At 42.2% G+C, this 14,024-nt stretch overlaps 1 protein-coding gene across 7 annotated transcripts in view; it reads right to left on the bottom strand.

The window, feature by feature from the left end:
• Positions 1-14,024, bottom strand: part of ASAP1 (ArfGAP with SH3 domain, ankyrin repeat and PH domain 1) — a 558,081-nt gene that overhangs the window by 129,273 nt on the left and 414,784 nt on the right. For all 7 annotated transcript variants that reach the window (XM_033933030.1, XM_033933029.1, XM_033933028.1 and 4 more), the window contains one exon: positions 11,846-11,961. In XM_033933030.1, coding sequence (XP_033788921.1) covers positions 11,846-11,961 — 116 coding nt within the window. The remainder of the gene's footprint in view (positions 1-11,845; positions 11,962-14,024) is intronic.

The following is a 14,024-nucleotide window of genomic DNA, read 5'->3' as shown; positions in this document are numbered from 1 at the left end:
CCACTCTATTCATTAACACAATCTTCCCGCCTTTATCGGCTCTCCTGATGATTAACTCTTTATCAGAAGTGAGGGTCAAAATAGCATTCCTTTCTTTTTTATTCATATTGGAAATCCATCTATATTGTTTATCTTTGTTAATTTTTTCACTATCACATCTCATGAGTCTATGGAAAGTTTCCAAATTCAGACACTGCGATGTTGGGACACCAAATATGTGGCAAATGTCAGATGTGTGCTCTGATGGAATGCACTAAAACATTCAGGAACCCTAAAGATAATAGGGAACATACCTTGAATCATACGTCGAATTGTAAAACCCGGGGAGTGGTGTATGCTTTAAGATGTCCCTGTAATCTACTATATATAGGGCAGACGTCAAGGCCACTGACTGTCAGACTGACAGAACACAAGAGTAATATTAAGAATCTGAATATGGGGGCGCCACTAGCAAGACATTGCATTACGAAAAAAACATGAGTTCATGACACTAAGAGCTGTCATTATAGAGGTAGTTAAACCTGATAATAGAGGAGGCAATTTCAGGCGTATGCTAGCCCAGCATGAACAGCGATGGATTAGCCGTTAAATACATTGTATCCTGATGGCCTGAACAAACAAATTGAATGGCAACATTTTTATTAGAAGCTACCTTTAACAAACTACTTGAATGGTAACATTTTTACCAAACACTGGCTGGATTCCAGTTCCAGGTTTTGGTTTGTTGCCTTAGTTAATGCAGTATAGTTTACAATCTTCTGCCCCAATGAAATCCGATATTCTGACTGATGCCAGTACACTGCCAAGTCTTTTAAAATGAGGCTGTCGCCATTTTGTTTAGACTATGAGACCGCTTTCAAATACATAGTGAGCAGTAAGTAAGCGAATTTATTGTGTATAAACTGTATAAAGTATATTGCTGTTTATTAAAATCAAAACAAAAAATTTTTTTCCTATTTTTTCAGCAGCTTGGTTTCCATAATATTCGGCCCTGATGCAGTGGGTTGGAATCTTTGCCCACGAAACGGCCACGTTGGCTTTTCTGTAATACAAGCGCTGACTCAAGATAAGTAGGCTTTCTAAAATAAGAAATGTTGCTCAACTATTAATAAGAATTTCGAAATAAGAAATGTTGCTTAACTATCAATATATAATAAGAATTAACCTTTGGAGTTAAATGAATGAATGCAGTTTCATGAAGTCTACAAGAGTGTAATGAAAGGAATGGAAATGAACTAATTACAGCATTCTTATATACTAAAAAAACGACTTTAAATAATAATCACTAATTTATATTAGTTTTAGTCTTTTGATAAATAAAGTAAAATAATAGGAGTGAAGGAGTGAAGCCAATGATTGGAGAATAAGGAGCAACAAACAACTACGCTGAATACCTCAGTCATTGAATTTGACTACGCGTAGGCTCCATTACTGAGGCTCACTCCTGTTAGTAAAATAGAACTTTCATACACATTCTAGCTTAAGTGGGAATTATTGTTTGATATTATTGTATGAAGTTTTTCCACTTGGGAATTTCTTTTTTAGTGCGTTAACTAAAAATTACGCCAGGTGTACACCTGACAGGGCCTCCGCGTGTGCGGATCACCGGACTTGATGGACCGAAGGTCTGATCCGGAGATGGCGCTTCTTATGTTCTTATGGATCTTTTTTTTTTTGCTGGTTGGTTGAGGAGTGCTGGTTAACTGAATACTGGTTAACTGGGATTCTACTGTACAAAATATAGCAATCAGATTGATTTTCAGGCTCAAAAAATTTAATAGATTATCAGATTACTTTCATAAACTTCACTGGTTGCCAATAACCTCTTGAATTTAATTTAAAACTTCCTGCATTCTATACCATGTATGCATCATGAACTCATCCAAGATATTAAATCCAAGGCATTAATTCATATCTTCTCAGAACTCTACTTCTATTTGGCAAGAACAGTCAATACCTTGTTAATGCTAGAGGAATCAAATACAAACAAATATTCAACTCCTTACTCACTTATGTTGCTATTAAAATCTGGTTTCAAGTGTAAAAACCCACTCAGAAGAATGTCACAATAGAAGAAATCCAAAAATTCTTCAAGTATAAAGTGAAGATAGTAGCAGCCAAGAATCCTGCTACCTAAAATTCAGAAGCCTAAAAAAAATACCTCTACTGCACTGCATCACAAACTGTGTGCTGTGGCAAGATTTCAGATGTGCCGCAAGAGGCACGTCCTGTAGGTAGTCAGCTGGCACCTATCCTCCTCTCCACACCCCCCCTGCCCACTAGCGTAGTAATTTCAGGGTTAGCAAGCTCAGGGCCCCATCTGGAGAGCCTCCGCGCATGTGCAGCCGTCAACATGACATAACACATGAGTGTGATACCATCGCGATGACATATGAGCATGCCTGAAGGCCCTGCAGACATTGCCCTGAGATTAGCGTACCGGGGCTTTAAAAAGTTTGCGAGACATTGCTCTACCGCAATCTGCTTGAACCTCACCCGTGGCAATGCCTATTAGATAGCTCCAATTAGAGAATGATACGGGGAAAAAAATCTGTCCCCGTCACTGCACCCGGCCCACCATCCTCTGCACCACCCCTTCACCGCCCCATCACCGTCACCGCCATCCCTTTCACCGTCCCGTCACCGCCACTGCCATCCCATTCACCGCCCCGTCACCGTCCCCGTCTAGCACCCATCTTCTTCCCTCCGCTCCCCCATAGTCTGGCATCTGTCTTCTTCCCTTCCAGCGTCTTCTCCCCACTCTGCCTTCCACATTTCCTTTCAGGGTCTGTTCCTCTCTACCCTCTTTCAATGTCTGTTCTATTCCTTTCCACCACCACCCTTCCCTCCCTCCTTTACCATCTGTTCCTTTCTACCACCCTTTTTTCATATCTTCTATCAGTCCCCCCACCATCACTAGCAGTCTCTCTTCTCCCTTACCATGAGCAAATAGAACTTCTGAAAACTGCTGAGGCATTATTTCTAGTACGTCTTTTTTTCCAGATGGATAATGACATCAATTTTATAATTCTTACTGTCTGCTCTGATTTCATTCACAATTTGGTTTGTGTTTTGTACCTGAGGATTCCATGAGGCAGTTAACCTTTTCCTGTCTCTTCTGTGATTTCAAGTTGATTCCTTCAATAATGGAGTCTCAAGGCAGTAGCAGTTTTCTATTTTGGGCTCTTTTGACATTGTTTAAGGGATTTCTTGTACATTTGGTGCTGGTCTTCTTTGATGAGGTCACTTCAGAATCTATTTCCAAGGAAGAAAAACTTTTTCCCTTTCACCCCTTCTTCCTTGTGTGAGCCGGAACACACGGTCCCCGCAAGCAAGTAATTTTATATCATTTTCATTCTATTCATTCATAGAAATTAAAGTCTAGATAATGCCAGTCACATAACAAAACATGATTTTACAAAAATAATTCCCTGCACAGTCAAGCCTGCAAGGATTACTAGATGTCTTTCAGCAGCTCCCCTCCCTCCCTCCCTCCCCCTTACCTTTGTGGCCAAGTCAAAATGATCTACCAACAATAAAATTTTAAAAACACAAAGCATGCTGTACGCAGAGAAAATGTTAATTATCATTTATATTCCGCGGGTTTTCAAAGAGGTCAAGGCAGATGACTTTATGCAATGGCACCTCAGTAACAACTATACAAAAATAGACAAATATTCCCCCTCCCTTTTTACTAAACTGCGATAGTGGTTTTTAGCGCAGGGAGCTGCGCTGAATGCCCCACGCTGCTCTCGACGCTCATAGGCTCCCTGTGATAAAAACCGCTATTGCGTTTTAGTAAAAGGGGGCCATAGTGCAAAATATAGACAGCAGATATAAATTCTCAAAACGGACACATTTTGATCACTAAGTTGAAAATAAAATCATTTTTCCTACCTTTTTGTCTGGTGATTTCATGAGTCTCTGGTCCTTCTTCTTTCTTCTCCTGCCCCCCCTCTTTCTTTCTCTCTTCCCCTGGCTCCCCTCTTTATTTCTGCCTTTCTTTCTCTCTCCCCCTGGCCCCCCTCTTTATTTCTGCCTTTCTTTCTCTCTCCCCCTGGCCTCCCTCTTTATTTCTCTCTCCCCCTGGCCTTCCTCTTTCTTTCTGCCTTTCTTTCTCTCCCCCTTGACCCCCTCTTTATTTCTGCCTTTCTTTCTCTCTCCCTCTGGCCCCCCTCTTTATTTCTGCCTTTCTTTCACTCTTCCCCTGGCCTCCCTATTTATTTCTCTCTCCCCCTGGCCCTCCTCTTTCTTTCTCTCCCTCTTGATCCCCTCTTTAATTCTGCCTTTCTTTCTCTCTCCCCCTGGCCCCCCTCTTTATTTTTTCCTTTCTTTCTCTCTCCCCCTAGCCCCCACAAAGCCATTGTGCCAATTTCTCCACTTCCACGATTCTTTCCCTACCCTCACCCCCAAGCCAGCAGCCGATTTCTCCCTGCTCCTTCCCCGATGTCCTGATGTCCTGAACTTCATCGGGCAACAGCAGCATTCACAATTCACTGCTGTTGTCCGCTTCAGGCCTTCCTCTCTGTCGGGTCCCGTCTTCATGAAAACAAGAAGTAGGCAGGACCCGGCAGAGAACAAGGCCTGAAGCCGGCAACAGCAGCGAATTGTAAACGCTGCTGCTGCCCGAAGAAGGTAATGGAGCACCGAGGCAGACCGCTTCTCCCCCCCTCCCAACCGAACCCCCGCTGACCCTCCTATCTCCCCCCCGTGATGCGGCAGAGGGAGGAGAAAGCAGACGCTACTGGAGGGAGGTTTGCTGCTTTCGCTGGGAGGGTCGGAAAGGTTCACTTGGGGGGGGGGGAGAGATAGGAGGGTCAGCAGGGGTTCGGCTGGGAGGGGGGAGAAGCGGTCTGCCTCGGTGCTCCAAGGCCTGGCTCCATGACCTTTTTCGCCCCTCCCGCCCCCCCGCTTGGTACGCTACTGCTCTCCAGCTCTCCTTAGTTTGCCGGTTTTCTTTTTCGGCGACCGGCATGCTTTCAAAGAGCCGCGCATGCGCGGCTGCTCAAAGTTCAATCTTCTGCTCTGCTGCAACTTCCTGTTTCCGGTTGGGTCACAGCAGAAGATTGAATACTGAGCAGCCGCGCGTGCGCGGCTCTTTTGAAAGCGTTCCGGTCGCCGAAAAAGAAAGCCGGCAAACTAAGGTGAGGTGGAGAGAGGAAGCTGGTTAAACGATCGAGCCGGCGTGCGAGTGGGGGCTGCGGGGACCACACGATCCTTTATGCCTCATTGCGGTGCAAGACCATTCACCGCTCCACGGGGCGGTGATGGCCTTGTCCCCGTCCCTGCAGAGGCTACTAATTTTCATTCCCCGTTTTTGGCGGGTTACCCGCGGCTAAACGCGCCACCGTGTCATTCTCTAGCTCCAATGTCTATGAATCAATTTCTCATCCCTAACGCCTATCAGTCTGTAACTGATTATAGTAATCCCACTCATCTACAACAAAACTATCAGCTCCGTTCCAGCGGTGCCCAATATCAAATCAAACTATTCATCTCTACTTATGTTGAAATCTCTGTTCAGTCGGTATAATGTTTATTATAAATATGATATGACTTTCAATTGTAAGTTTCCCTTGCTCTAACAAGGGTTCACTTGTAAATTGTGCTGAACTTATGCAGGTATAGTGTGAGTCATAAACAAAAGATTAGATTAGATATTGCCTTTGATCTTGTAACCCACTGGATTCTAGGAAATTTACTATCTTTTCCTTCAGCAACACTTCCATTTATTTGTCCAACAACTGAAGTGAGGTTTACTGGCCTGTAATTTCCCGCTTCATCTCTGCAACCACTTTCGTGAAGAGGGACCACATCTGCTCTTTTTTAATTCCACGGAACCTCTCCTGTCTCCAAGGAGTTATTGAACAAACCTTTGTGAGAGGACCTGCCAGAAGATCTCTGAGTTCCCTCAATATCCTGGAATGGATGCCGTCCAGTCCCATGGCTTTGTCCACTTTCAATTTTTCAAGTTGCTCATAAACACAAACAGTGCAGTATCCACTCATAAGAACATAAGAATAGCCTTACTGGGTCAGATCAATGGTCCATCAAGCCCAGTAACCCATTCTTAAGGTGGTCAATTCAGGTTACTAGTACCTGCCCAAAGAGTAGCAACAGCCACCACCTTGTCACACTGTTTATTTGCCTTTAGATCTACGGACACTATCACCCCAAGGTCCCTCACCCCATCCTTGCATAACAGCCTCTCACCTCCCATCATATATGGCTCCTTCCGATTTCTAATCCCCAAATGCATTACTCTGCCCTTTGCATTGAATTTTAGTTGCTGGATTTTAGACCATTCCTCTAACTTTTGCAGATCCTTTTCATGTTTCCCACTCCCTCCTTAGTGTCTACTCTGTTACAAATCTTGGTATCATCTGCAAAAAGGCAAACCTTTCCTTCTAACCCTTCAGCAATGCTCACAAACATATTGAACAGGATCAGCCCAAACACCAATCCTTGAAGGACCCCACTACTCACTTTTCCAATGGTCTGAATGATACAGTACATATTTGTCTCTATGACAGCTGCAGATAGCATAGCTAGTCCTAGTACTAGAAAATGACATGGGGACAAATTTTTTCCCATCCCCACGGGAACTCAATTTCCTTGTTCCGTCCCTACGAGTTCTTTTCCTGTCCCTGCCCCATTCCTACAAGCTCCGTTCTCATCTGCACAAGCCTGTTCAATAAGTGTTAGAGGCTTGTGAGGTTAAGGCAGAGCTTACAGGAATGGGACAGGGACAGTGACAAAACTTGCGGGGAAATTGAGTTCCTGCGGGGACAAAATTGTCCCTGTGTCATTATCTATCTAGTACGACAGCAAGCATGTGTCTGGAGGCTAGAGGGCAGTGCAGTGGACTCAGGCCCATATCCCACCCTAATACACTTTTAGGGAAAGTGTGAGCCCACCAAAAAATGTACTGTATCTATATATAGGTGACACCTGCAATCATAAGGGCTGTTGGGGTGGTAAACCGGTGGGTCCAGTAGGTTTTGGGGGTGTTTTGGAGGGCACAGCATACAATGTAAGGGCATTCTGGTAAGATGTGCACATGGCACCATTTAGGTAAAGTTCACAGCAGTGTCCATTGGATCCATTTCCATCCTATCTATTTGACAAAATACCCGCACAGGCCATCTCTTCTCTCACCATACTCATAAATTCTGCCCTATTATCGGGCCTCTTCTCCCCTGAAATGGGACGCATTGCACTGACCCCCCTACTGAAGAAAGCTGACCTAGACCCCTCCACCCCATCCAATTATCGCCCAATAGCAAACATTCCGCTCCTAACCAAATTGCTTGAGTCCATCGTCTCCTCCCAACTCTCAGCCTACCTGGAAAGATTCTCTGTCCTCCTACCCTATCAACACGGCTTCAGACCCAACTTCAGTACCGAAACCCTCCTGGCCTCCCTAGTCTCGAAGATCCAACAATTTCATTCTCACAAAAAATTTGCCGTTCTCCTTCAATTCGACCTCTCTGCTGCCTTTGACGTTGTCCACCACGACATTCTAATCTTCCTACTCTCCGAGATAGGCATTAGCTCTACAGTCCTTGACTGGTTCTCGAACTTCTTACGTTCTCGCTCTTACACCGTCACCAAACATGGTTCCTCTTCCCCCCCATGGAAACCGACATGTGGAGTCCCACAAGGCTCCCCCCTATCTCCCATCCTCTTCAACATTTATATGTCCTCCCTGAATCTCCTCCACCTATCCCCCCTAGAAACACTCTACACTTACGCCGACGATATCCTGGTCCTCCTCGAGACCGACGCGAACCTCACCAACCTCGCAGCTAACATCTCTTCTTGCATAACCAACCTTCAATCCTGGGCTCACACTGTACAAATGAAATTGAACGAGTCCAAAACCAAACTACTATGGCTCGGCCCTAAACTTGATCAATTACCCACTTCCATCCCACTGCCCACAGGCTCCTCTCTTTAGTTGGAGTTCTCTAGCAAAGTTCTGGGCATCACCATAGATTCATCATTATCCTTCAACGACCACCTCAACTCCCTGATAAAAAAATGCTTTTGCAGCCTTCACATGCTGAGGAAAGTGAGGTCCTGCTTCCACCAAAAACACTTCGCCGTCCTCGTTCAATCCATCATCCTCTCCAGATTGGATTATTGCAACTCCATTTACCTAAGCTTAACAAAGAAAAGCCTTCACAGACTCCAATTAATCCAGAACACCGCGGCCAAACTTATCTTCTCAAAAAGTAAATTTGACCATGTCTCACCGCTCCTGTCCAAGCTCCACTGGCTTCCCGTTATCTCCAGGGTCCACTTTAAATGTGTCTGCCTAACCTTCAAGATCCTCCACGGTATTCTTCCTCTTCTTATCCCTCTATCCTGGAATTCCTCAAATCCAATCTCCACTAGATCCACGCAAAAATTAAAACTATCCTACCCCTCCTTAAAAGGCATCTCCCTTGTTGGTAAACTTGGGTCTTCCCTCCCTTTCAGAATCGCTCAGCTCTGGAATAGTCTCCCTTCCCCTCTCCGCAATTTGAGCCCCTTTCTACCATTCCGTAAGCATCTGAAGACCTGGCTCTTCTCCAAAACGTAACCCCGTCCCCTTCGTGGCACTCTCGCACCTAACCTCTCTTCTCTCTTACTTATATAATTCCATTGGAGTTCCGTTCCTTCCCTAACCTTGTAAACCGTGTCGAGCTCCATCTGCGGAGATGATGCAGTATATAAACCCAAGATTTAGTTTAGTTTAGTGTCCCCTAAGGTGCTATAACAACTGCCTGTCTCTACACATAACAGAGTCACTCCTGTGTTGAACAAACAATTTACTAGCGCCTTCCAGTGCTTTTGCTATCCAGCACTTTTCACCACGGCATGAATCATCTGACTCTGCCATCCACTCACATCAGTGGAGGAGATTGAGGATTCAAAATCACAGGGCAGAGAAAGGCTTGGACTGATTTTACTTAACCTACTAGTGCTTTGCAATGCTTCTGCTATCTAGCACATTTTACCACCAACCTCTCCCTACATTGACTGTGGTACGAATTATCCAATTCCACTTTCCGATGACATCAGTTCTTTGTGTGCTCCTTCATGTGACCTGAGTAAAGACTTTGTGTAATTTTTGTAAGAGTCCTGAATCAGAATGAGCTTTTGTTTTTAGAAGAGAAATGTTTCAGAAATATGTCTTATTCTCAAATTCCAGTCATGATGGCTAGGGGGTGGTATGTGTCAGAAAAACTTTTAGGAGCCCTTCAGATTGCGCAAAATGCTACAGCAAGAAGTATTAACAGGGTTGTCTAAATTTGAACATATTATTCCAACTCTGAATTCCTTGCATTGGTTACCAATTAAACAACAAATTATGTTTGAGATACTTTGCAGGGTATGACATCTCCCATGCTGGCCTCGATGTTAAAATTATACCATCCAGTGAGAATCCTCAGATCAGCAGATACTGTTATATCAGAGGTTTCATCTTATTGCAAAAATAAAATTAGAATGTTTTAGAAAATCTTTATTCAAAGTTGTGGGACCTATATTGTGGAACTTCTTATATTTTGAAACTTGTGCCATTTCAGACTTTAAAATATTTAAAAAGAAGAATTCATAAAAACAATCTTATTCATGCAAGAATATGGTACTCCTTATTTAGGAAATTTCTCTTAGATAATGAATGTACTACCTTGAGACAAATTTAGAAGAATGAATTGATAAAATGTATCTTTATGTCTATGTTTGATGTATACATCCTATATCTAGCTGTCTCTTATACTATTACTCATAGAAACATGACGGCAGATAAAGACCAAAAGGCCCATCTAGTCTGCCCATCCACAGTAACCATTATCTCTTTCTCTGAGAGATCCCACGTGCCTATCCCAGGCCCTCTTGAATTCATACAAAGTCTCTGTTTCTACCACCTTTTCCGGAAGACTATTCCAAGCATCTACCACCCTTTCTGTAAAAAAAAGTATTTCCTCAGATTACTCCAGAGTCTATCACCTCTTAACTTCATCCTATGCTCTCTTATTGCAGTTTCCTTTCAAATGAAAGAGACTCGACTCATGCACATTTATATTATGTAGGTATTTAAACATCTCTTTCATATCTCCTCCCCCCCGCCTTTCCTCCAAAGTATACAGATTGAGATCTTTAAGTCTGTCCCCATATGCCTTATCACAAAGACCACACACCATTTTAGTAGCCTTTCTCTGGACCGACTCCATCCTTTTTATATGTTTTTGGAGGTGCGGCCTCCAGAATTGTACACAATATTCTAAATGAGGTCTCACCAGAGTCTTATACAGAGGCATCAATACCTCCTTTTTTCCACTGGCCATAACTCTCCCTATGCAACCTAACATCCTTCTAGTTTTCGCTGTCACCTTTTCAACCTGTTTGGCCAACTTAAGATCATCACATACAATCACACCCAAGTTCCACTCTTTCGTCGTTACATACATCTTTACAAAAAAGCTTTTACAAAAACAGATATCTTAAAAAATTTATTTAACTGTTGATCATCATTAAGCATTCTTATCTCCCCAACCAAACTTTTCTCTGCTACTGAAATGGCCTTTTTCCTAGTACTAGCACATTTTATTTGCTGAATTCTCTTGTGAACCAACCAGAACTTTGGATTGTGTGGTATATAAATAAATAGATGGTGGCCCCGACTCGTCTAAATGACTTGGTTTTGGACATTTTGCATTTGGACATTTTCATATTCCAAAATGGCCAATAAAGATAGATATACGAAAGGCTATAACATCTAGGTAGGTTATTGGTTATTTAAAAAAAAAAAAAAAAAAAAAAAAAGAAGATACACATCTTGCTGTTTCAAAAATGGATATTTTCTCCACCTGATTTTTGGATGTTTTTCTCAAAACATCCAAAGTTTCCAAGTTTCCAAGTTTATTAGGTATTTTTGATTTATCGCCAATTCAAAATTCAAGGCGATGTACAAATAAAATCGTTGGTGACACACTTGCAATTATTAAATTAAACATACAATTATCTAAAATACACATAACACAAATAACGTTACATTTAAAAGTAATTTAAATAGGTTATAGTGAAACAAAAGGAAAAATATTTAATGGTTACATTCGATAATACAATCACTAATTCAAATTTAAAATATTTAATTAAATTCAGGGGAAAAACAATAGGAAGGGGGACAAAGACAATTGACCTTTTGAATTATGGATGCGGAGAGAAAAAAAAGAAAGATCAGTTATTAAAGGCGTCAATATATAGAAAACTTTTAAGTTCTGACTTAAATTTTGTTAAGTTTTTTTCCTGTCTTATGTACAATGGAAGATTGTTCCAAGATTGAGGAGCTGTTATGGAAAAGATAGTGTTACGCCTTGTGTTGATAACTTTTAGTGAGGGAATAGCTAAAAGTTGCTGATCTTGAGATCTAAGAGATCTAGAGGAAGTATAGGGTATTAAAAGTCTAAATATAAAGGCAGGAGTTTTGTGTTCTAAAGCTTTAAAAATGAGTAAACATTGTTTAAATACTATTCTATGTGCTACTGGGAGCCAGTGTGCTTTCTTAAGCAGGGGTGTGACATGATCGAATTTTTTAGCCTTATAGATTAATTTAATTGCGGAGTTCTGGATTATTTGTAATCGTTTAATTTCTTTCTGTGACAGACCTGTAAATAGAACATTACAGTAGTCTAATTTAGATGTCATATTGAAACTGGCCCTCTAATTTTTTGAAGTTATTTTAGCCAATTGTTTTCATTGCTATTAATAATTTCATTTTTATAGACTAACATGGCAATCCCATTGTATTTTAAGAAATACTGTCAAGTTTACAATTAACAAATGGTGTACTTACCGATATCTATAGTTGGCTTGCCCCTCAATAACAGTTTCAGACATTCAGGTTTATTATACATACTGCAGAAGTGTAGAGCTGTATTCCCCTTCCCAGTTTGCTTATCGAGGTTTCCACTATATATTGAAAACATTAAAATAATGTTAAAAATATGAGCTAAATATCCAGTTTTAATTCTGTAACCAATAGAACTACCGTGGTCTGATGTTATAACTAGAGTAGATAAATCTTTAGCATAAAGAGTCGTAAAGAAGAATTACAAATATACCTATCACCCTAACAAATCCCAAAGCAATAACAGAATTCAGACCATTGAGTGAGTTATCCTGAGCTAATTTTTAGCCTCACCTGCAACGTGACAAACGCGCTCGAGAAATGGGCCGCGACATGGTAAATGAGGTTCAACGTGACCTAGCAGCAGAAATTCTTATGCTCTTATGTAAGATGATTTAATGCAGTGTTCTTCAACCATCAATCCGCAGAAATTTCCTGTTGGCCATGCAGGGCCAGCGAGATCAGGGGAGCTCTGACGTTTTGCTTCCCAGCTCTCAGTACTTGCTTGCAGCAGCGACAGTCGAGTCAGCGCAGCGATTCACTTAGGCAGCCTTGGGTCCTTTGATGGATCGCGCCTGCCTCTGAGGAAAGAGGAAGTTGCATCATCAGAGGTGGGCCATGACTCGGCAAATGCCCCAAGGCTGCTTAAGTGAATCGCTGCGCTGATGCTACTGGCACTTCTGCAGGCAAGTACTGAGAGCTGCTGGGAGGGGAGGCTGGGAAGCTTCTGGATACTGGAACGAGAGAGAGGGAGAAGGAGAGATGCTGCTGGGAGGGGAGGAGGGAAAGGGAAGGGAAGAGAGTTACTGTTGGATAGGAGGAGGAGGGAAGGCAGAAGGGGTACTGCTGGACAGGAGAGGAGGAAAAAAGGAAGGAAACAGCTGGCAGGGAGATTAGAGGAGGGGAAGGGGTCAGGGTGGAATGGAGAGATCAGATGAGGGAAAGGGGAGAGACAGAGGAATGAAGAAAATAGAGAGAGATTGATGCTGGGAAGGGGGTCAGCAGAGAAATAAGGCAAGAGGGACAAAGATGCTAGATCTGGTGTAGGAAAGATAAAATGAATAGAGCAGTGAAGCTGGAATGAATCATGTAAAAAGAAAAGAGGGGGGTGCAGGCTGGATGGATAGGGGAGAGGGGCATTGAAAGAAGGCAGATACCATATGGAAGGGTAAGACGGCAGAAAGTGGATGGAAGGAGCAGATGCTGGATTGAAGAGACAGAGAGGGCAGACCCTGGAAGGAAGAGAGTGAAAAGAAGATGAAAGCAGAAACCGGAGACAAGAAAAGGTAGAAAAAATAATTTTATTTCTATTTTGTGATTAGAATATATCAGATTTGAAATATGTATCCTGCTAGAGCTGGTGTTAGACATAACTGGGGATTGCAAAGCCCAGGCAGTGCTTCTTTAGCTTCCAGCTGGCTTAGGGCTCTCTCTGACCAGGGGGCAGTTGCCCTAGTTGCACTTCCCTAACACTATTCCTGCCATGTGTGACTGTGGTATTCTGTTAGCATGGTATTTCTGTATAGCATTCTGTAATAATTTGGTTTATTCAGTTTTCTTGATAGTAGAAGGGATATATGTGAAGGGGAGGGGAGACTGGGATTTTGTTGATCCTTGCTTTGTATTATTTGTATTTATAAAATGACAATTGTACAGAATATTGTTTCTTTTTATACTTTAATAAAATAAGTTCAATATAAAATCATAACTATTTGAGGCTTGTGCAGATGGGATCAGATGGTTTGCAGGGACCGAGCTCGCAGAGACGGGTTTTTTTAAAATTTCAGTCTTAGTAGTTTGCCGGTCCACAAAATAATTATTTCCACTGGTCCATAGGTGTAAAAAGGTTGAAGAACACTGCTTTAATGCATTATTACTGTACTAGTAGTAAAATATTAAACATTAACTTAAGTCCTATTTTTATACCAATAGTTCTGCCCCCATAAGCACAGAACTCGAGTCAAAACAGGAGACTATTGTTAATATAAAACTGCTCAAGCAGTACCACAAAATGTATCAAAAAGTAGCTCTAGACCAGGGGTGCCCACACTTTTTGGGCTTGCGAGCTACTTTTAAAATGACCAAGTCAAAATGATCTACCAACAATAAAATTTTAAAAAAACAC

This window comes from Geotrypetes seraphini, chromosome 2 (assembly GCF_902459505.1).
Source record: "Geotrypetes seraphini chromosome 2, aGeoSer1.1, whole genome shotgun sequence".
NCBI classification, from domain to species: Eukaryota; Metazoa; Chordata; class Amphibia; order Gymnophiona; family Dermophiidae; genus Geotrypetes; species Geotrypetes seraphini.
Note: the sequence above shows the minus strand (reverse complement) of the source record. Positions and strands in the feature narration are given on the sequence as shown.